The following is a 23,192-nucleotide window of genomic DNA, read 5'->3' on the forward strand; positions in this document are numbered from 1 at the left end:
ATATTGCCAGCTTTTATTATTAATATTTCATTAAAGTAGTTTTAGTTTCTTTTCAACCCGTAAGTCTCTCTCCCTTCTCTTCAGGGAAGGCAGAGAGAGGTTAAAAGAGAGCATCTGTCGTTTGTTTAGTGCCCAGCCCAGCCTAAACCACAACAGATTTATTGGCACCAAAGGTGAAGCCGAGCGAGAAGGGAAGAATGCAGTTCTGAACAAGTGGATGCAAATGAGAGAAAGGATTGAAGACAAAGAGCTGAAGTGCGATACAAAGAGCAGGCTCAAAAAAAGAAAAGATCACATGGAAAGGAAGGGAAATAAACCTAACCTTGACATTAGTGACATATTAACTAGGCAGACAAGGAAGAAAAGTGGTTGTTGGAGGAAGGGGAAAGGGCAAAGGATTAATCTCACCCGACCACAGGCATCTACAATGCAGTTATTTAAATGAGCTGCCTGTCTAGGGTTGTTTGTCACCAGTGTAGTATCTTCCATGAGTTTTTCTGGTCCCTTTGGGAATCACTTTATACCTCCACCACATAAGGCATACTCTGGTTTAACTATGTGTTATGTTTAAAAAGCGCCTTCCTTTGGATTGCTTTAAATGCCTAAAGTTTTTAAATTAAAATACATTCAACTATCTTCAATGCCACCCCTTCACATGGGTGTCCATGGGTGAAATGTCTAATGGTTGATATATTCATACGTCTGTTTGCTTGGAGTATAAATTTGAGAGATCCCTTTCCTTCACTGTGCTAGTATTTTACTGCCTGAATTCTAAACCCCTTGAATTTGCTCTGTTCCTGTGGTTGTTTTGTTTCATATCTAATTTTTCTAATCATGCAAGTGCCTGTGCTGCCAAAACTAGCCTTGATTTGAACGTTTAGAAATATGTAGTGCTGCATGTTTTACCCGTGTGTCAGCTTGGAAAGCCACCAGGCTCATCATTGTCCGTGAAGGGGCATCCAAGTATTTTATACACTTAGGGCCATATTCTGCTTTTGATGACACCAGCAGATATTTTCCTGTCGAGTTCAATGACAGAGGCACTGGGTTAGAAGGAAGCAACACACTTGCAGATGCTGGAACTGTGTTTTTAAACAAGTGGCTTAAAGTCATCAGAAGATCCCTCAAGTCAATCAGTGTTGGCATTTCCTGTTTGTTTTCCCTTCCAGGAGAAGAAGATTTTTCAGATTCCCTGGATGCATGCCGCGAGACATGGGTGGGATGTTGAAAAAGATGCTCCCTTATTTAGAAACTGGGCAATTCACACAGGTATTGGAACTCTCTTTCTGCAGGACAGATTTTCACATTGTTTCCCCTTTTAAAGTTATATTTTCTTTCTTGGCTTTGCTTTTACTAACACAGTGGATTTAAGGTTCTAAATCTGTGGGAGGCTTAAGTGCTTTCTTTCAAGGTCTGCGATACTCTCCAGCTTTATTGAAGTGCCATAACTCATTTGCATTGAGGAACACAGTAAAACTTAATTGATTTAAGCGTTAACAAGATTGGGTTCGCAATTGTCAGGAGCAGAGCGTGCTCAGCACTTTGTAGACTTGGGCCCTTAGGCTTTTTATGCCTTTCTATGGATTTGAGCCAGACATAATAAAGGTAAATGCTGTGCAAGCTCTTCCACGTTGGTGTGGAGTCGCATCTGATTGGCAGTGCCCTGGGTCTTTCTTGAGCAGAAACTCTTCATCATGTGTTCTAGAAATGTGCAATGGGAATGAGATCACAACGCTCCCTCTCTTGCAACCTCAGCTGTTGTTTGAGTGCTTGTCATGGGAACCAAAGGCTGATAGCTACGCTGTTATTAATTCACCTTAGGTTTTCAATTACACCTCACGTGTGCCTAACTTTCTTTTCTTACTTAGGGAAATACCAGTCAGGAGTAGATAAACCCGATCCAAAGACATGGAAGGCCAACTTCCGTTGTGCTATGAACTCTCTGCCTGACATAGAAGAAGTGAAGGACAAAAGTATAAAGAAAGGAAACAACGCCTTCAGGGTGTACCGGATGCTGCCGTTATCGGAAAGACCTTCCAAAAAAGGTAGAGAGGAGAGCTTGTCAATGTGAAAATGGTGTTGGGGGCATTGTTATTATTCGGGGGCCCACAAAATGTCCTTGTTCTACTTCTGCTGTGAAACTGGATGTTTTTATCCAGGTTTTCCCCAGAATTGAGGAACACCCATATGAAAAATGGGCTCCTTTCAGTTAAGGGAACAAGCCGCTGGGAAAGAGGATCCAAGAGATGTGCTACCCCCAAGCTGGTGGTCTGTGTAAATTGTGTTAGTTCTGTTACAGCCAATGGAGTTGTGTTCAGATGCTGGTCCCAGGTGTTCTTCAGTCAAGGAAGATGATTAGGGAATATTAAAAATCAATGCAGTTAATTCAGTATGGCATATTCACATTGCGGTGGCAGACGTTTTGGTATCTTTTTTCAAGCAAGGATAGAAATCAGCTGGTGCTCTGTTGAGCTGAGCAGGAGGACTGCACTCTGCTCAGAACATCAAACTGTGAAACCAGTTTGTTAGTTCCGTAGCTACATTGGGCCATGAAAAACCAGCCCTCCCAGCATGATAATGATGAAATGGGAAACTAGGTCTGAATCCCCAAATTTAGGGATTAGGTCTCTCACCTGCCAGGAGAGGACCTAACCACCAGGTCAGTCTCATGAGTATTTGGTTTCTTACGAAGTAGAAACATTGGCTTCTTTATGGCTCGTTGGCTTCCTTACTGGTTTATGGAGTAGAACGGTGGTACCTAGGACTTTGGGACAAAAGATGATCTGCAAACCAAACGCATGGTGTTCTTCTAAAATCCATTTCAATTCACATGGCCAGTTTGCCATTTTCTTAAATTGAGATGTGAAAGGCACTTCTTCAGTTTAAGGGCGGTGTGATTGGAAGTTATGAACTTTTGGCATTTTTGGGGCAGAATCACACTATGAAAGAGAGATCAATCTGCAAAAGGTAGATCATTTGCTTTGAAGCTGTTTCCAGTGTCTTGTCGATGGTGTGTTTTGTACATTCAGGTGTATTTCCCTGAACCATAACCTGTCCTGTTGTGGCAGATTCCTCTCATAGCTGTAAGAACTAGAAAAGTTCATAATGAAAGCTGAGATTTTGGAGACTGGGCTGTAGCAGGAGAGGATGCTGCAGCCAGTCCGGTTACTATAAAACTCCTGACATATTTTGGGCTGTGTATATTTTCTCACATGCCCTTTCTACATGGCACGTGGCTAAAATTACGTATGAGTGAGAATAAAAGAATTTGGCTGCAAACAATCTAATTCTCAGGGCTGTCTTGCTGTAGAGATGGGAGAAATTCCTGGGACACGTCTGTGCAAACGGTGGGGTAGAGCCGAGCCTGCACCAGCAGGTCTGAGCTTCCACGTCAGGTCAGAGCAGGGGCAGCAAGGTTGGGGTCTGCCAAGGCACACAGCATTTTGTGAGGGTCATATGCTGTGCAGCTTTCTGGATTCTCAATTCCAGCATGACTACAGAAACTTCTTTTGCATAAATTATAATGCATATTCCCCCTCAGCTCAGGTTCCAACTGTTTACAAAAATACTTGTTGAAGTTTATCGTGATCTCTTTTCACATATTAAATCAGTGAGCAAAATCCTTTTTCCTATATACAGTGAAAGTGTCAGAAATGTGACGAGACATATATTTTGATTTTTTTGCCCTTTAAGAGTATTTTTCTCCCCCTTCCTTCTTTTTTTTAACAAGCCTTGTTGCTTAGTTTGTCACCCTTACATATTTTTCCCCTTGGTTGTTTGACTGCTATTGCTTTTCGCAGTCCCATCCTAGTTCTTTTTTTATAGCCCTTTCAAAAGGAATCACAAAGCCAGAATGTTCAAGGTAAATTTTTTGACTGCCCAGGGGGTTTAAAATTAAGCAAAAACGTGTTCACCCTTTCCTAGGAGGTGCTGCTATTTTGAGGCACGTCTTGGGTCTGTTTCCTAGTGAATGTAGATGGCATGGAGGATAACTCGTGGCACACAGGACTTTAAGAAATCTTCCTTCTGTTGTTGCAGGAAAAAAAACGAAGTCCGAGAAGGATGATAAATTTAAACAAATTAAGGTAAGAAGTGGCTGTTAAATAGTGTGAGAGCTTGTGAAAACAATCTGTTGCAATTTCTTTTTTAATAGCCCCAATAGTACATTGTGGTGGATATTTGCAAATCTCTCGTGCTTGTGGTTTGGTTAAGAAGTTACAGTTACATTGAGTGTTTAGGGGTGGGTTTTGTTCTTTCTTTTTTTTTTTTTTTTTTTTTCCAAAACGTGAAGGCTGTTAGAGCCGCGACTGACGTCATCAGTCGACACAGCCCTTGTGTTGCAACGCCTGGAGGTTGGAAAACTGGCAGCCTCGGCGATACATTTTGCCATTTGTTTGTCTGAGTAAGTAGAAGTACAGTAATTAGGGAAGGAATGCTTCTGAACAATAGAGCTACCTTTTGAAGCAATTAATTTCTGCGTGTAAGGCATTGGAAATTCATTTTCGTTTGGGCGAGGGGGAGAAGTTCTGTCAGAGCTGCATGTTCTGCTCATGTTTTGTAAAGCCTCAGTTGCAGAGCTCCACAGTTGTTGCCTGAGGGTTTGGTTTTTTTTGAGGACTGAAACTGCTTTCCATACAAAGCAGGGTGTCCCCTAGCTGTCACACTTCTGAGTGCCTCTTCGAGGTGGCCACTAGGACGTATCAGCAGGGTTTGGTGGTGCACCTTCGATTTTTTTGTCAACAAGCAAATTGCAGAGGTTTCGGACATTCAGCCTTTGGAAAATTTGGTGTCCTTGGGTCGCTGGTAGCAGCCGTGTCTGCAGCAGAAGGGCAGCTTGGTCCCCTGCTGCTGGCTCGTGAAGGGCTGTGCCACCCACGCCTGGGCACGGGTCCTGCACCCGCTGGCTGCGAGATGCTCTGGGCCAGCTGAACCTGGACAAAATCTGCTGAAATCAGGTCTGGAAGGCAGACGCTCTCCCGGCCGTTGTGAATTGTGGAGTTACACCTCAGAAAACTGTGATGGGGTTTTTAAATCATCCTAAAGGAACCACTTTTTAACCATCCTGTCTGGATCCCGCAGCCCACCTGTGTTTGTTACAGCGTGACTCTGGTGGTAGCCTGTGTCTGTTCCCCCTTATCCTGACAAATCTGTACACAAGCTGGCCTCCAGATATGCCTGGATTTTAAAATAGATGTTCTTTCCATGCTCAGCTGCTGGTTGCCTGACTATTGAACGTTGAAGGCAATAATAACGGGGAGGGGCGGTGGATGAATTAATGCAAATGCACATTTCTGAGCACTGAAAGCTGCTTATAATTGCTGCGCTCGGGGATGCGAGTTCCTGAGATCCAAGTTGTGTGTTTTGCATGGAACACCTTGCAGTTTACCCTGAAAACCTCTCTTTAAGCAGAGGTGAGTGGGAGGCTGTTCCACCATCTGCCTGGTAATGGGGTAATATCAGCCAAGGGAGAAGCTGAGCATCCTGGTGCAGATCTGCAAAGGGACTCCAGCATAGCAAGAGTCTCATATAGACCTCCTTCCTTTTGCCACTGCTGGACACTGTGGGCACCCACACAACTGCTGGTGGGAGTGAACTTTGGGGCAAATGGGGTCTCTCCATTAAAATGTGAATTCTCAGCGATGGGAGGAGGGTGTAAGTGTCTTGAGTAGCTTAGATAAAAATAGGCTCTTTCCTTTGAAACAAAATTAAGGGCTGAACTGCCTGCCTGAGGCTTAATTTCTACCTTATCCTAGATTTATCCTTTTGACTATGCATGCAGCTCCTCATTGAGACATTTCTTAAAATCTAAATGACACCTTTCCCCATGTATTTAGGTTAGGCTTCCAGCAGGCATCTGGACACTGAAAATTTAGGTGATTTAACACCAACCGTGCCAGTGTCCAAGTCCCTTCAACAATCTGGCACCATCACCCGAGTTCCCAGGATGCGTACTTGTTTCTGCGGCTTGAAAGGCGCTGCTAAATAAATTTCCCAGTAACCACTAAATAAATTTCCCAGTAACCAAGCCTCAGTAAAGCTGAGGAAGGTGCTGGGCACGCAGGGTTCCCATGGGGGCTGCTGTGTTTGCTGAGGGGTTGCACAACACGAGATGGTCAGGGCTCCAGTGTGCAGCCCTAACCTGTCTCTGCAGTCAGTGATCCTCGGTGGATCAATAACTGCTAATTTTATCTTTTCCACCTGTCCAGTTCTTTCTCCTGTGGGTTGACATGGGCCGGTGCAGCTCATCAAAGACCTGGTTGTGCTTAGCATTAATTTTGCACCTTTCCGATGGGCAGAGGGGCCTTGGGGCAGGGTGGGTGATTGGATGCAAGCCCTGGAGGTGCTCAAGACAAGGTTGGATGGGGCTTTGAGCAACCTGGTCTAGTGGGAGGTGTCCCTGCCCAGGGCACGGGGTTGGAACTGGATGGTCTTTAAGGTCCCTTCCAACCCAAACCATTCTGTGATTCTGTGATTGCATTTAAGGCCATATTTCATGGCTGGGAAGGCACAGACTTTTGTCCAAGTGACAGCTTTTTTTGAGTTACGGCATGTGGTGTCCAGGAGGAAGACCTGTCATGCCATCCCCAGTGTTTTGTCCCTGTGATAATAGTTCATACAGTTAGTATCCTGAAGGGCTGGCACCACGAATCTTGAGGCTCGCTTTTGCCTTGCCTTTGCCCAAGTGCTTTAGAGCTGTGAAAATGGGCACAGGTGGCATCAGAGCCAGCTGGAAGCTGGACATCTCTCTGCAGGTGTCTCTGGGTCACCAGTGAGGCAGAACTTCCCTTGCAGGGTGGCACGGCCAGCCCAGAGTAAGAGCAGAAGACTTCAGACTTTCACCAATAACCCTGTAAAAGAGCCAGTACTGGCGAGGAGGCTGGACCTGTAGATGATTCTTTAAATGTGTTTATAGCTTTTTGAAGAAATCCTGAGTTTCTGGAATGATACCTTTTGGTGTCTATTTCTGAGGGGAGTTTTTTAGATTCCCACTCGAGTGTACCAAAGCTACAGAGACGCATCTTGTGGAAAGCTTAATCTGTGTAGAACAGGTGGTGTTTTCCCAACGTTATTGCCCTGTGGTAATGTTTATGATGTGATCTAAAAGGCTGTATTTAGTGTAAACACTTTGGTTTGCTTTCAGGCTTGCTGCAGAGAAAAATTAAGGCTAGAATTTAGTAACTGCTGTACAGAAGCTGAGGCTTCCTTTCAGAGAGCACTAAGGGGTAGAGCGTGTTCGGAAGGGAATGAGGATGAACATTAAATAGAGTACCATCTTAAAGCAGTGGTTCTTCCTTGTTTGTTCCAAATATTAATCTCTTTTAGTAAATAACAAGCTAATTTCTTGCTCTCTGAAGCTCACTCTAAATCTGAAAATTAAAAATAGCTTTCATTTCAAAGCAGAAGATTTGGAAATAGAGTAGACTCTGGCTGCTTCTCAGAGAACCAAAATACTTGTTCTAAGGCCGTGTCTAGCAGAGAGCAGGGGGTACATGGCAGGCAGAAGCGATATGATTTATTACTGTCTCAGAACAAAGAGATGAACTGAGTTCAGGCTCCTAAAATAAATCAAACCTGACCCAACTGTACTGTTTTCATTCTAGCAAGAGCCAGTTGAATCATCTTTTGGGATTAATGGGCTAAATGATGTCACTTCTGACTATTTCCTGTCCTCCAGTATAAAAAATGAAGTTGACAGTACAGTGAACTTTGTAGGTAAGTACTTCTATGCTTTTCTTATATGCTAAGCATACAGGTGGCTTCAAAAACCTCTTTGACTCTGCCAAATTCAGCTTTTTGCCCTTTGGAGAACACCGCAGTTACAGTCGGGTCGACAGAGTTTTCACTAGCCCAAGCCATGCCAGGTCCCCCCACCACCTTGCAGAGACCCCAAGCAGTGCTGTGGCAGCGTGGTGGTTCCCCTGAGAGCAAAGCACTTCCAGAGGTGCTCAGGTGGATTTTCCTGACATGAACTTACTCCACAGGGTTGTCCTCAGCTATGAGAAGGCTGTAGCCAGTGTCACTTAGGAGTTAAACCCTAGTTGGATGGTGGTTTCCCAAGCAGAGATTTATACAGGGTACCATTTTATTTGGGAGTTTAAACCTGCAGATGAAATGGAGGAACTTGGTTCTTTTTTTTACTGGCAGCTCAGTAGCAGAGTTAGTTCTTAACATCACTAACAGCAAGGATCAGCAAAGACTGCATTTAGAAGCTGGTAGATGAGGAATTAGCTGTCATCTCAGCATGTGAATAATTGGTTCTCGGTAGAATAATTGGGCTGGTTTTTGACAGCTCTTTTTTGGCTGAGGTTGTCACTGCAGTGAGGGCTCCTGAAATGTGACCCATATACCGTTTTCTCTAGAATTCCACTTTTATATATGTCTGAAAAGTGTTTGAAAAATATGTTAGTCTTCTGTTTGGAGAGAGGACAGAAATTCTGTGCAGTGACTGTTTTTGATGCCCGTGCCTTAGGTCGCAGGGCTTTGCATAGCCATTCCCCTCGAGTATTTCTGGGGCTGAAGAGTTTGTGGGTTGTTTTCCTCTCTTTATGGCAGTTCATTTAATCAGCTGTTGCTCTGTAAGAGTGTTAGAACGTGATTGTTGCTCCTACTATTACAGAGGGGTTTATAACTCGAAGGAATAGCACTGTAGTGCTATTAGTGCTTCCTGTTTACTGACTGACTCATAAACAAATCTGGAGCATGCCAAGGCCAATATGTGGTCCCAGGAAAGAACTTTATACACTTTTATGGTCGTAAAGTCAAACAGATTAATTAACAGTGGTCTTTGGAATGTAACTGGTGTTCCCTAAAACCCACTAACATCAGAGAGAATCATTTTGCTGCACTCTTGATTTTCTACTCTACAGTGTATCCTGAACTCCTGTTTGATTTTATGATGAGATGGATGCACGTTGTACCTTAGAGCTCACTAATTTACAGGAAACGACCCATAATGACAACACCAACATCTAAAAATGGTCAAAGGCTTGCTGTGGAAACCGAGCAAAGGGTTCAGAGGAACAGAACTGAATTTGCACCTTAAAGGCTTTCATTTTTCTCTGGACTCACAGAATCCATTTTCGGGGGTAGGACAGCAAGGCTCGGGTGGGTAACTGTCAGCCAGTGGTGTTTAATTAATGGCTTGTGAAGTGTGCTGCTTATCCAGATGGGAGACAGAAGTCCTTATTTAGGACTGCAAGCAGGATTTTAATGTAAACAGTGGGGGAAAAGGGTAAAATAGCTCTGCTCTACAGAAAAGAGGGAAGTCAGCTGGAGGAGAGGAAAGACAAACAGCACCTGCAGCGTTTCTGACAGACGCACAGCTCACAGGCAAGTGGTGGCATATTGCCCAAGTGAGCAGTAATTTTTGCTGTGCAAGTTATCTCTCGGGGCGGGTAAAAATTCATCAGGTACTGAGGAGAAAGATAAAACAGTGCAGATGGCCTGCTTGTACCCTGGCAGGGTTGCACAATATTGGTTTCTCCCAGATAAAAATTAACTCTGTGTGTGTGCTCTTGACCTCACACCCCACTCAATAAAAAGCAAGTTGTTTCAGAACCAGGAAAGGGAGAAATACAGTGGAAATGAAATATCTGGAACAAAATCGTAGTAATTGTAGTAATTCAACTTCTAAAAGAAAAGATTATCCTCTGTTTATGTAATTTTCTTTATGCTGGAGTTGTCTCGTAAAATATACATCCAGCTTTGGGTTACTTTCCAGTGGTTACCTGGCACTTCACAAAGCAAAATGATGTGCAGCTTTTCTCTGGGAGAAAAAAAACTGTCACTTTTCTTTTTGAAAAAGTCGTGTTCTAGCCCTGCCTAAACATAGCAGGCAGGAATGGCTTGTGTGTGCCATTCATGTATATTTATCTTACTTGATCCAGGAATAGGTGCTATCTTTTGCCTTTTATAAAATCAAAGTAATTAAGTCACTTAACAGAAGAATTTCTAGCTCTACTGTGTTTCATTGCCCACGTTTTTTTCCCATCATGAGTACAGAAAAAATGTACTGTCTGAATTTCTAACACCACAGCACCCTGTTTGCACAGAAATTGTCTGTATGAAAATTTTCCTCCTTGAAGCTTTGTGTTCCGGTGAAAGAATATCTGTAGTCCTTTGCTTTCTCGTGGTCAGCTGTGGATTCAGGTTAGCCAACCCCTCAGACAGCTCCATCCCCATCTGCTCTTCAAATCCAGCTGGTAGCTTTCAGCTCCATGCTGGATTTCATGCAGTTCATCCTGCTGGGATCGACAGGGGAGTTGTCCAAGGCAGAGGGGATTGTCTTGAGCAGCTCCAGAGAAGCAAGATTCTGGCTTTCACCCTAGTTTTGCTTTGCTCAGTAACTTCTTGGTACCTCATTTTATTCCCCTGTTTCAAAAGGATGTTGTGTAGCACACGTAACGACTGCAGGACACTTGCAAAGCATCCACGGTGCCTTCACTTTGTAGAAATAAATAATGTTCCTTTGTATTAAATACCATGTGGCTGGAGGGAAAGGAAGACCCTCTGTTAATAACTACCCAGAGTGTAGCTTTCAGTCATAGACAGTGGGGATTACAGACTACAGGTAAAACCATGTTTTTCTAAACACCATCACTGACATTGCAAGGATCAGTGAGAATAAGCATCTAATTGGAGGAGAAATTTTTCACAGATTAATGTCATGTATAAATCAGAGTCCCGCCATGTTTTACATGACCCTGTGGCTGGTTTTTTGCAAGCCAGCTCTGTTCTTTCTGGTGCATAATTTACATGAGAGCATCCAGAGGATTAATTGGAGGAGAAATTTTTCACAGATTAATGTCATGTATAAATCAGAGTCCCGCCATGTTTTACATGACCCTGTGGCTGGTTTTTTGCAAGCCAGCTCTGTTCTTTCTGGTGCATAATTTACATGAGAGCATCCAGAGGATGTGCTGAGGATGGGTGAGGATGCTTTTCCAGATTAGGAGAGGTGGCTGCAGTCCGTATGTCCTGGGGAGACCACGGTTCTGGGTGGAGGAGGAGTGTGGCTGTGGTCTTCCCTGTAGAAGTGGAGGAAAAAAATGTCTCCGAAGGTCATGGAAACTAAGCAAATCACACGGGTTTCCTGTAGAAGTCCCATTGAAAGCAGGTGGTGGGTGTGGAAGGAAGAAGAAGGAGAAGGTATTGAAGACTCACTCACGTACCAGGGAGGCTCCAAGGATGGGCTCTTAGAGATCCAGCCGGGTCAAGGTGTTAGGAGTAATCAATTTTTTTATTTCTAACCCCAAGTTGTAGGACAGCCGCACCTTGATGGCAGCAGCGAGGAGCAGGTGATAGTTGCCAATCCTCCTGACGTTTGCCAGGTAGTAGAGGTGACAACAGAAAGCGACGAACAGCCCCTCAGCATGAGCCATCTGTACCCCCTACAGATCTCCCCCGTCTCATCCTATGCAGGTAAGCATCCCGGAGGTTCTTTACACTCTGATTTTTGGAAACGTTTGGAAGATGCTGGGGGGAAAAGGGAGCTCTTCCAGGGTAACTGGCAAAAAATCCACAAATGTCTGTTTGGCCACCTTCTGCATTTTTAATGAAACTCAAAAACTCACCGTCCTCTGCTTATTTCACCTTGGGAAACAACTGGGCAGATCTGAGGTTGGAAACATAAGCTGCAGATTTTAGCCTGTGACTAATGGAAAATGAACCTTTTTAGATGTAACGTGTCTTTTATTAGAGTGGCATTTTCAGTGGGTACAAATAACGTGCTGCAAATACAGCGTGTCCCCCTTGCCCCCTGAGTTAACTAAAGATTCAAGGTGTTCTCTGCTGCGTGTGTCCTCGGTGGTCACAGAGTGCTGAGGGCTGCACTAGAGGTCTCTGATGCAGATGTGGAGCTGAGGGCCCCAGCGGGGAGCGGATCTGTCTCGTTACAAATGTCTGCAGAGTAGTACAACAGTTGTGTAGCCACTGATAAGAAGTGGTCCTGCAAAGCAGCAGGGCTGTGGACGCCTGCCTTCCAACGGCTGCCTCCCATCTGGATTCTCTGATATCTGAAAAGGGGTGAGATAACAAGCCTTTCCCCAAGTCAGGGTGCTAGTGGTTTCTTTCTTTTTTTTTTTTTTTTTTTTTTTTTTTTTGTCTCGGCCCCTTATTTTCATAAAATGAGTAGGAAGTTAAGAGTCTCTGGCACTTGTTTATCCCTTATCCAGGTCTGACAGCGTGTTCAGAAGTGGCTGGGGGGGAACAGACACAAATGCACACGCGGGCTTGCCATGTAGAGTCCCTGCAATCATATAAGCCTTATTTCCGTAGGAAGCAGGGCAAAGCCACATTTGAAAGTAGAAAAAGTTTCAGATCCAACTTATCCTTCCTTTTTTTTAACATGTTGCTAACTTATAAGCCTCAAGAGACTGGGTAGAAACATAAATGTAATCTTTTTAGGCAAACTTAAGTATTAATTGTTCCCCATGCAATTTATTATTTTACACATGGTTTTGCCTTTGACTCGTTAGGCCGAAATTACTTCCAGACATGTTTTTGTAAAATATATATTTAGGAATTTTTATCTTTGGGTCCAGGTGAATAGAATGATGTTCTTTTGAATGGCTTCCAATGTTAGTCTCACACGTTGATAAAGGATTATACTTCCTGATGTGTTTAGTCTGTAACGGCCAGAGCATTCAGAAGGGATGAGGGTGCTTTAACTTAGCAGCAGCTGCGAGACGGGGCCTTTGAAACCTTTGTCCTCTTTCCAAATGCTTGTTGCAAAACTTTTCCCCTCTGTGTGAACATAAAAGTGATGCTTTCTTTTAACCTCAGCTACAGTATCTAAGTTCTTGGAATGCAAACAAAAGTCACTGTCTTGGTCTTGGTGGTTGCTTGGGCTGGAATGATAGAGGGGACTTAGTCTGGTGACAGGAGAACCACCCTGACATGAGCAAGTCACTAACTTGCAATGAACCTTCTCGCTCTCTACAACTCCCTGAAAGAAGGTTGTAGCCAGATGGGGTTCGGTCTCTTCTCCCAAGTCACAGGCAGTAGGACAAGAGGAAATGGCCTCAAGTTGCACCAGGGGAGGTTTAGATTGGATATTAGGAAAAATTTTTGCACTGAAAGGGTTGTCAAGCATTGGAACAGGCTGCCCAGGAAAGTGATGGAATCTCCATTCCTGGAAGTATTTAAAAGATGGGTAGATGTGGTGCTGAGGGACATGGTTTAGTGGTGGGTTTTGTCAGTGTTTGATGGTTGGACTCAATGATCTGAAAGGTCCCTTCCAACCTAGATAATTCTGTGATTCCAAGTCATGATCTGCCTCCCCTGAAGTCAATGCAACAAGCCTGCAGAAGGAAAATGAGGCATGCCTGAAGCACTTCTGCTCACCCCACATGTTGTCTTAGTATCCTGGTGGCCTTCAGCTGTCCTAACTGATAGCAGGACCTGCTAGCCCATAACTCAGGTAACACAGAGATGGTTTCATGCCACTGACGTGCTTTTGGATGCATCTCACGGGAGGTCTTGAGGATCCTGGTTACTCTTGCTAGACGCCAGTAAGAAGTGGAGTACTGCAAGATTGTGTCCTGGGACGAGTCCTGTGTAATATTTTCATCAATGGGTGCTGAAGTACATACTTGAGAAGGTTACAGTTGACCCCAAAGAGGGGACACCTGCATGAGGCCAAGGTCACTATCCAGAGAGACAGATGGGAAGAAGTGCAAGGAAGGGCTACCAGGATGATCAAGGGCTAGAGCACTTGCTGTGTGAGGGGATATTGAGGGAATTAAGTGTCAGACTGATACTGTCCAGCCTGAAGAAGAGATGGTTTTGGGGACTTCACAGTGGCCTGCCTCTATCTGCAGGGATGTTATTGAGAAGGCAGAGCCAGGATCTTCACAGTGGTGCATGGTGGGAGCATGAGAAACAGCAGACATAAATTGAAAGAAGAGAACTTGGTCAAGCTAGATAGAAGAAAAAATGTCACCTTTTTCACCACAAGGACAGCCAGGTAGTGGAGCAGGATGCCAAAAAAGGTTGTGTTGCCTCCATTCTCGGAGGTTTTCAAGACCTGACTGGATAAGACCTGACCTGATCCAGTCCTGTAGCTGGTCCTGCTTTGAACAAGTGGTTGGGATGTATACCTCTTGAGGTCCCTTCCAACCCAAATTGTTCTATGAACTTCTCTTTTTCTATAGTATGCATTTGCCCAGTCCCTTGCAGGATTGAGGGCGGGTCTGTGGTTTGTCAGAACCCTGAAACTTGTAGGACACTCCTGTGACTATTTCTGGCTTTGTCTGGCTCCACACAAAGTCATACAGGAGAACCACGGGAGCCCTGGCCGCTGAACGGCAGGAAGGAGTATGACCATAACAGCTGTGCAGGAGTTAGTTTAGCCCTTCTGAAACAACAACAGCAAAAAAAAAAAGGCAGCCTGAGGTATCAGCTGTCCTACATAAATCTGTTTTATTTCAAAACCACCTCTAGTTCCTTTCTGACGTTATTCAGGCAAATGATACGAGTGGCCATTGTGAGTTTTCTCATATTTCCACTGACGTCTATGAAATCTTTTTTTTACTGAGACTGTTCTGTCAACCTCCTCTTCTCTTTGACTCTGATTCAAATAACCTTCTTGGTTGAAATAACCTCTCTTAACTTTCCGTGCTCGAGTGGCTAGCTTCCCTGGCTTTGCTAACTATAGTGCTATCTCTTGCTCAGCATTTTGTTATGTATAAACACCAAGGATGGATTCCTTTTCAGCTGCATCACTCTTTTTTTGTTGCCACATGTTTCTTCATGTCAAGGAATATCTGTTTCTTGTCTCTGTGTGGATTCCTCCTATTGATTCTATCTCCAGGGCCGTTTCTCCTTTGCACAGATTAATTTCTGCCTCTCCCCCCACTCCGTCTCCCCCCAAGTATGACTTAATTAGCCAGCTTAATAATGTTGGCACATCTCTCCAGCTGGGCCAGTGGATGAGAAGCCCTGCAGAGTGTTAACTTCGCGGGGCTTTGCGGTTAGATTTCATATTTCGGACTGTTCCTCTGCTTACTGCATTGGAGACTCTGGCACAGGGGAGCTTTGGAAGCAGTGGTCTGGAGTAGCTGAGCTGCTCATTTCCTTGCTTCAGAAGGACATTCTTGGTGCAGTTTAGCTGCTGGGGTCTGAAAGAGCAATTCAGACCGTTGGTTTACATCCCTCTGCCTAAACCTAATGTTTAGCCAAGCCTCAAGAGAAAGGCAAGATGCTGCCAGTCTCTCTGCAGGGGCACAATCAATGAGGTGCAGTCCATACACCTGTAGCACTCATTATGTCCAGTGCAGAGCACAAAGTTTGCTCTTTAGGAAGGCAGAACCGTGGTATTACGGTCTCAGGGGCTGTGCAAAGCAGTTGGTGTGGGCTAAAATGTGTAATGCAGAGCAGAGAGTGGAAGTTTGGGATTTGAGAGCTCCCTGACCTGCTACAATAACTCATCACATCGTTCCTTCAGCCATGTAATTTCTGGACTTGGTTGGCTCAAAGCGTGGATGAGCCTTGTCAGCTCAGCCTTGGTGGGGGTTGGTTGGAGAAAGACTTCTTCCAAATGCCGTTGGAAGCCTGATAGATAGAGAGTCATAGAATCTTAGAATAGTTCAGGATGGAAGGGACCTTTAAGACCATCCAGTTCCAACCCTCTGCCCTGGGCAGGGACACCTCCCACCAGACCAGGTTGCTCCAAGCCCCATCCAGCCTGGCCTTGGACACCTTCAGGGATGGGGCAGCCACAGCTTCTCTGGGCAACCTGGGCCAGGCTCTCACCACCCTCACACCAAATAATTTCTTCGTGAGATCTAGTCTAAATCTCCCCTCTTTCAGTTTAAAAATGTTCTCCCTTGTCCTATGGCTCCACTCCCTGATCAAGAGTCCCTCCCCATCTCTCCCATAGCCCCTTTGGATGCCTGGGGTTATCCTCCCAGGAGACAGGAAGGCACAAGGGAGTCCTGAAAAGGGGTGTTTGTGCCCCATCTGGGATGTATCTGAGGCACAGAGCTCCCAACCAGCCCATGGGCCAGGATCCTGACTCTCAGATACTGGGAGACCTGCATTCAGACACGCTTGCTTGAAAACAGTCAAAATACCTGGATTTCAGGCTCTTCTGCAAAGGGAGGGATGCAGCTGCAGGAGGGTGGCCGTCGTGGTGGAGCTGTTCCCCTGCCTTTGCACCCTGGTTGAAGTGATGAGGGTGAGGGAGGCCATCTGCAGTGGAGGAAGGTGATGAGGCTGGAGATAGCAGCATATCTGCTCGCTGGAGCAGTGAATGAAGGGTTGAGAAATAGGCTGAGAGGGGGAGGCTGGGCACGGGTGGCAAAAGCGAAACAAGAGCAAAGTATAACAGCAGTAATAGAGCACCAAAAGTTGACAACAAGCCCTTGAGGCAGCAGGCTGAGATAATAGTTTGTGAAACAAAAACACACTTATCTCCTCTGGGGTGGAGTTGTTGCTGGTTTTGCAGGGAGATAACAATTAGGATTTGGACAGACCTTTGCTCTTTGCCAGGCCTGGAGCTGCCAAAAGAGGGCAAGGGAGAGGGGCATCCCCGCCTTGTGGGAGGCTCTTCCCTCTGCCCAAAAAACCTACTTCTTGCCCCTCTGCTGCTGTCTTCTCCAGGATGTAGCGATGTGAACTGTGATAAACATATGAATTTATTCTCATTGTTTGATGCAGCTGTGGTGTATAGCCCTTGGATTGCTGTGGCAGGGGGTCCGTGCTTCTGCCTTGTTTACTGGGTATTTGGCTTGACTCTTTGCTCCCACTTGCTGGAAGTGGATCAGGCCTCTTGAGCTGGATTTTGCTACCGTAGATGGAAGAGTGAGTTTCATTTTTGCTTCTGTTTTGTTTGGCAGAAAGTGAAACGACTGACAGCGTTCCAAGTGATGAAGAAAATGCAGAGGTGAGTGTTTGCTGGATTTTTAGCATTTTGAAGCAAGGTCTCAAGAATAATGTCTTGAGGACGTTCCCCCTTCTCTGTTTGCAGCTCTGTCTGCCAGTGAAGTATTCATTTTAATAATAGCTGGGGGATAAAAACAAAGGGAGAATGTCTCTCTCTCTCAGGGGAGACAGACATTTGGGTGATTGTCACTGAATGGATATCTCTACAAGTTCTTTCCTCCTCATGTGTCCAGACTACAAGGAGATTAATTTGCGTGATAAGATGTTCTAGCGAGCCATCAGCAGTGCCAGCTAGTTTGTTAGTATGATGCATTGACATTGCTGGGTAGTGAGTATTTTTATCTTGGTTGAAAGCTCACTTTGTTTTCCTTAAATGGCACCTGAACTCATACAATTGGAGGAAATGCTTTCACGTATAACAGAAATGTAACTTGAATGTTTGAGGTATGTGAGGCAAAAAGCTTTCCCAAGCAGTTAGTTGGGTATTGCCAGGTGAAAGGAATCCGTGGAGAAAATATCCACCCCATGAAGGTTTCCTGAGCTGCATCTATGCAAAACCAGCACTTGCCTTTCCTTTTGTGGCTACCATCAAGTGCCCAAATCTACTGATCTCCATGAGTACTTGGAGGTCAGTGGAAGCTCCCTGAGGGCACTTAGATGCTCTGTGCTGCAGCTGCATTTTCAAAGAAGGCCTCTTGCAAATCTCACTCCTGCTGTGCCCCCTAGAAAGCCCTCTGAATCCTCCTTCTTGGAGAGCTGCAGGTTGTCCAGCTGTATAACGGCATGGAGAACCCTCCTGGGTTTGTCTCTTGTGCCCTTGAGTAGGGTGGAGCTCGTACTTAGACTGTAAATAATGACTCTCCAAACCTTCTTCAGAGAACGTGCCATTGTGGCACGTGATGGGGAAAGGGCTTGGATGCTCATGTTTCCTTGGTGAACCTCTTCTCTGTGATGGAGGACACACCATTGGGTGACAGTGGTTTTCCCGGCAGCCTCACCTGTGTTGACAGTTTGGGTGGTGCTGTTTGAGATGTCTTGGGTCTTTGGGCCTGCCTGGTGGCAAGAGGATCATAGAATTGTCTAGGTTGGAAGGGACCTTTAAGATCTTCGAGTCCAGCTGTCAACCTAACACTGCCTCTCTGGTAATGGAGGAGACACTTCCAGTTGGAGCTCTGAGATTTGGTCGTCCATGTCTACTTTTGTCCCCAGCGTACTGGGAATAAGGCCTTGATTTTCCATCAGAAGAGTGGGCAGAGCCTCTTGAGTGCTGGAGAGCCACCAAGGTTTAGGCACAGGACTTCAAAAAGGGAGACGTGGCTGAGAGCAAAGACATTCAAAGCCAGCAACTAGAGGCTCAGGCTTTTGGAGATGGGGTGATTTTGGAGATGTTTCCATCTTTGCCATGTTGCTCGGAGCACTTTGCAAAGTCGTGTTTGCTCATATAGTCTTCTCTCCTTTTTTTCCCCCCCTTTTCTAGGGACGACTTCACTGGCAGAAGAAAAACATTGAAGGCAAACAGTATCTCAGCAATCTGGGAATGAGGAACACTTCTCATATGCTTCCCAGCATGGCGACTTTTGTAGCCAACAAGCCTGACCTCCAAGTCACCATCAAAGAGGAAAGCTGCCCACTGCCTTACAACAGCTCCTGGCCCCCTTTCCCAGACATCCCTCTGCCACAAGTAGCGTCCACAGCCTCCACGAGCAGCAGCCGGCCGGACCGCGAGACGCGGGCCAGCGTCATCAAGAAAACATCAGACATCACCCAGTCAAGAGTCAAGAGCTGCTAAGCCTTTCGATGGCGTGGTTTTGTTGGGTTTTTATTTTTTTTTTTAGCTTTGTTTTGTTTGGGTTTGTATTTTTTACGTTTCTCTAGGAGAGGTTCATCCCTTGACGCACACGAGACAAATCTAAGGTAAAAAAGCCTTGGCAATATTATAAAAAAAAAAACAAAAAAACAAAACATTGCTGTGTCCGACTCCGGTGCCAGGAGTGTTTTTTTAACTCAGGACTCCAGCCGTCAGTACGAACACCTGAACCCAGGCGGATTTCCAAGGTTGCTGTGTAGGAAATAAAACAACCCCAAGAACTTTGGCCCACTCGCAGGTTCCAGTGTTTCCAAAAGAGGACCAACCGACCACGAGGGAAGTGGTGCTGCTGCGCTTCTTGCTGTCAAGGCTGTGATGGAACTGAAAGCCTCGGAATGGAAGAGAAAATGTGAACTAGCTGGAATATTTTTAAATAAAGAAAAAAAAAAAGTCTATTGTGAATATTGTACATAGTGCAGTACTAGCAACGTTGCAGTCTGCTTCTGCACCTTATTAAGAAAGCACTTATGAAAAGGCCTTTTATTACCTTGCTCTACTTAATGGCACATTGAAGGTCCCTCCCCACCTGTATTCTTTTCCAAGGCTATTCTTGCTAACGTGTCTTTTAAAGAATAGAGGAAAGGAAAGGAAGTTAAAACTTCCCATGTGGATTTCATACGTTTTATGACTGCTTTTTCTCATGTTTGTTTCTAATCTGCTATGCTTGAATGCCGCGTGGTACAATAGGAAAAAAAAAAAAAAAGAAGAAACCTATTACAGAGATATTATGCAAATTCCCAGATTTAAAAGAAGAAGAAAAATACTCTAATTCTAACCAGAGCAAGCTTTTTTATTTTTTATACAGGGGAATATTTTATTCAAAGTAAAATTCTAAAGTGAATATAATTTTTTTTAATCTTTTCTACAGCAAATTTATAATTTTAAGATTCAGTCCTTGGTTATCAGCAGTTATTACATCCTTGTGGCACATTTTTTTTTTTTTTAAATTTTGTAAAGGTGAAATAGCTTTTATGAGCTCATGTAGCAATCAGATTATCCTGTGGATTGATAATAAATATGGTATATAGTTAAATTTTTAATAATCCTCTTGTTTGTCTCTGTTTTTATTTTTTTTTTTTTTTAATCTTTCAGAAGCCCCAGATGGCATGGGTTTGATAGGTGCATGTGACCTCTTGGAGTGACCAATTAGTGTGACCTGCTAATTTCTGGAGTACCCATCTAAGAGGATGGGAAGTACCGTCCTTGAGGCAGCTCGAGGTGGAAAGAGGAACTAAAGCTTAAAGGTGGCCTCACGTGCAGAGGTGGGGAGTTGGTGGAGGGGGTGCCCCTTTTGCTGTTACTCCGTGGTTGGGCTTTGAGCAAGTCACCTCATGGAAGGGATCTTGTGAAAGTCCATCCCTTGCCCAACGCAGAGGCTCAGCTGTGCTTGCCCCATTCCTGGTGGATCTGTCTTTGGCTTGCTCGCAGTTTCTTGTCCAGAAAAATCTCTTCTTGCAGAGTTTGAAGCAATAGCTGAATGAATCTGAAGTCAAATAAACCTTTCCCAAGGCTTTCAATGTCTAGCATGCGATGGCAAGTTCTGATTCCTCTGGGTCTTTGAGGGAAGCTGCTGAGTATCTCATTAAGGGTGCACAGTGGTGGTGGAGGAAGAGCCACGCCGTTGACTCTGAAGTCCTGTACGCTTTGGGCCATCTCTGGCAGGGGCAGAAGTTGGGACCACTTGCCCTCTTGCAGTTTCTCAGCTGTTGGAAGTCGAATGGATTGATGGATGTGAAATACAGAGGGTGTCCTTCAGGTGTGAGTACTGTTCTGATACCAACCCAAGGGGGAGCTGAGCCGAGTGGCCTGGACGTGGGGCTGATGAGCAGTAACCTGCAGAGAAGTGGTTGCACCACAGGGAGACGTGCTCGCTGGCTACTGAAAAAGGAAAGCAAATAGTAGGATTTTGCTCTGTTCTTAACCTGATGCCACCATTCCTAATTTCATCACAAGTTCCTGTGAAACTTGCAATTTTGTCTTACCAACCCACCGAGGTGAGGCTGGAATGGTTATGGTTGTGATTGTCATACGTAAGCTTTCTGGTCTGTGTCCCTTTCATTTGGTTGTGCATTTAGCCTTCCAGTGGCCCTCTGGGTCCAGAGGCCACAAGGTTTGGTCTTCCTCAAGGAGGCTCCGTGTGTGTGTGTGATGTTACAGTGAGTCTGTCATCCCAAGCCCTTTGCCAGCAGGGTTATGAGGTTCATGGAAGGTTTCGTTTTCCTTGGTTTTGGAATTATTTTTATATTTTCTTAACATGGTCTGCTTTGGGTTTGGGAAGCTTTTCCTAACTTCCCAGCTGAAGTTTGGAAGTTGGTCTGTAGCATCTCCTACCTGCTTTTAAGATGACAGGCTCTTGTTTGTTAGGAGGGGACCTCTTAGGCTCACAGAAGAGGTGGAACTGGAGGGGGAGTCCTGGGACGCATTGGGTCCTACCTTCATTGAAAGCAGGACCTTAGAGTAGGTTAACCAGGACCATGTCAAACCGAGCCTTGAGTACTTCCATTGAGGAAATTCTCTTCTAGGCTTCATGAATCCCTTTCTTCTACCTTTCTTGGTGTGGCAAGTTCTCTGGCCTGCAGCTTGTCCTCAGGGTAGAGATGTGGCTGGGGCCGGAAGCTGCAGGTGGAAAGTGGCTGGAAAGGGTCTGTCTGGGGAGAAGAGTCATCTCCTGATGTGTTTTTATTGTGGGTTGGGACATGTTGGGTCCCACCTTCATTGAAAGCAGGACCTTAGAGTAGGTTAACCAGGACCATGTCAAACCGAGCCTTGAGTACTTCCATTGAGGAAATTCTCTTCATGAGGCTTCATGAATCCCTTTCTTCTAGCCTTTCTTGGTGTGGCAAGTTCTCTGGCTTGCGGCTTGTCCTCAGGGTAGGGATGTAGCTGGGGCCAGAAGCTGCAGGTGGAAAGTGGCTGGAAAGGGTCTGTCCGGGGAGAAGAGTCATCTCCTGATGTGTTTTTATTGTGGGGAAGGAAGAGTTGGGTTTGGTAGAAGAGAAAGCCTGGAGCTGCAGTGGTACTGGGGCTGGGAAGAGGCTGCCAAACTCAGTGGAGGGGTGGCTGATGCTTGCGTCCTTCTCATGGAAAGGTTTGTTTTGGGAAAATTCCAGTTGTCCAGTTCTGGGCTCCCCGGTTCAAGAAGGACATGGCACTACTGGAGAGAGTCCAGGAGAGGCTACAAAGGTGATCAGGGGACTGGAGCACCTCTCTGATGAGGAGAGGCTGAGAGACCTGGGACTGTTCAGTCTGGAGAAGAGAGGAAGAGAGGACTGAGAAGGAGCCTCATCAATGCTGAGCAATATCTAAAGGATGGGTGTCAAGAGGATGAGGCCAAACTCTTCTCAGTGGTGCCCAGTGACAGGACAAGGGGCGATGGGCACGGGCTGGAACACAGGAAGCTCCATCCCAACATGAGGAGGAACTTCTTTGCTTTGAGGGTGGCAGAGCCCTGGAACAGGCTGCCCAGAGAGGTGGTGGAGTCCCCTTCTCTGGAGATACTCAAAACCCACCTGGATGCGTTCCTGTGCGACCTGCTCTGGGTGACCCTGCTTTGGCAGGGGGGTTGGACTCAGGTGGTCTCCAGAGGTTCCTTCCAACCCCGTATCATTCTGTGATTGTGTGAAAGGAAGGGCTGCAGTGCTGGGGCTGAGACAGCCTCAGGTTGGGTTGTCTGGGTTGAGGGGAAGAGACAACCCGGTCGTGTGGGGCTGGAAAGCATCATGCAATGTAAACTGAGTGCTGGCGCTCGTCTTCTCCTCCTCCTCCGAGGAGTATTTAGTCTGTGGACGGACAGAGCCTTCTGCTTCTGGCTCAAGCCTGGGTTTGGAGTGAAGAGTTAAGGCTGAGAGAAAGCCCGGGGATAGGGTTGTGTGGGGGCTGGAAAGCCTCTTCCAAAGTAAACAGAGCTGACTGGAGGCTTTTTGCCTCTCCGAAAGCGGGGCTGGTGTTTACCTCTGTGGTGGCCTGCTCTCTCCTCGCCGCTCCTGTTGGCACGTCTCCGCCGGCCTCCCGGAAGGCAGCCGTGTCCTCTGCCTTACGCGCTGCCGGAGGCAGGTTTTCCTCCTTCCAAGCAGCCGTTGGAGCTCCCTGCTCCTCACCCGTGGCACTGAGGAGGCATCTCAGAGGCCTTGTGCCTTCCTGCAGGTAGATGATGTTTCCATGGGGTGAGTGTATATACCTGCATGTGGGAGATGAATTTACGGACAAAGCAGTTAAGGGAAGCTGGGTTAGATCTCCTCGGAAGGAGGTTTTTTCCCTTGCCCAGGAAAGCTAAGTTCAGGAATGTCCATTTTTTTGCAGGAAAGGTAATAAATGAACATAAGCGATTTTTTTTCTTCTTTTTTTTTGGGTTTGGAAGGGGCCAATAATGCCACTGGAGGACTCCTGCCAAGGCAAGATCATCCTTTCTGTAACTCAGCTGAAATAATGGAGAAAAAAAAAC

The 23,192-nt window shown here is 45.6% G+C and overlaps 1 protein-coding gene across 5 annotated transcripts in view; it reads left to right on the forward strand.

Annotated features, from left to right (window-relative positions):
- IRF2 (interferon regulatory factor 2) overlaps nt 1-19,791 on the forward strand; it is a 48,160-nt gene extending 28,369 nt beyond the window's left edge. For 2 of the 5 annotated variants that reach the window (XM_014945630.1, XM_014945629.1), the window contains exons 4-10: nt 1,170-1,269; nt 1,869-2,045; nt 4,039-4,085; nt 7,602-7,713; nt 11,257-11,421; nt 16,839-16,885; nt 18,362-19,788. In XM_014945630.1, the coding sequence (XP_014801116.1) occupies nt 1,170-1,269; nt 1,869-2,045; nt 4,039-4,085; nt 7,602-7,713; nt 11,257-11,421; nt 16,839-16,885; nt 18,362-18,673 (960 nt within the window). In that variant the 3' untranslated portion in view covers nt 18,674-19,788. Of the gene's footprint in view, nt 1-1,169; nt 1,270-1,868; nt 2,046-4,038; nt 4,086-7,601; nt 7,714-11,256; nt 11,422-16,838; nt 16,886-18,361 lie in introns of all 5 variants that reach the window. The other 3 variants (XM_014945628.1, XM_014945631.1, XR_001412457.1) reach the window with 2 other exon arrangements.
- Nucleotides 19,792-23,192: the final 3,401 nt, after the last annotated feature.

The sequence above is a fragment of the Calidris pugnax genome, unplaced genomic scaffold (genome assembly GCF_001431845.1).
Source record: "Calidris pugnax isolate Ruff unplaced genomic scaffold, ASM143184v1 scaffold58, whole genome shotgun sequence".
NCBI lineage: Eukaryota > Metazoa > Chordata > Aves > Charadriiformes > Scolopacidae > Calidris > Calidris pugnax.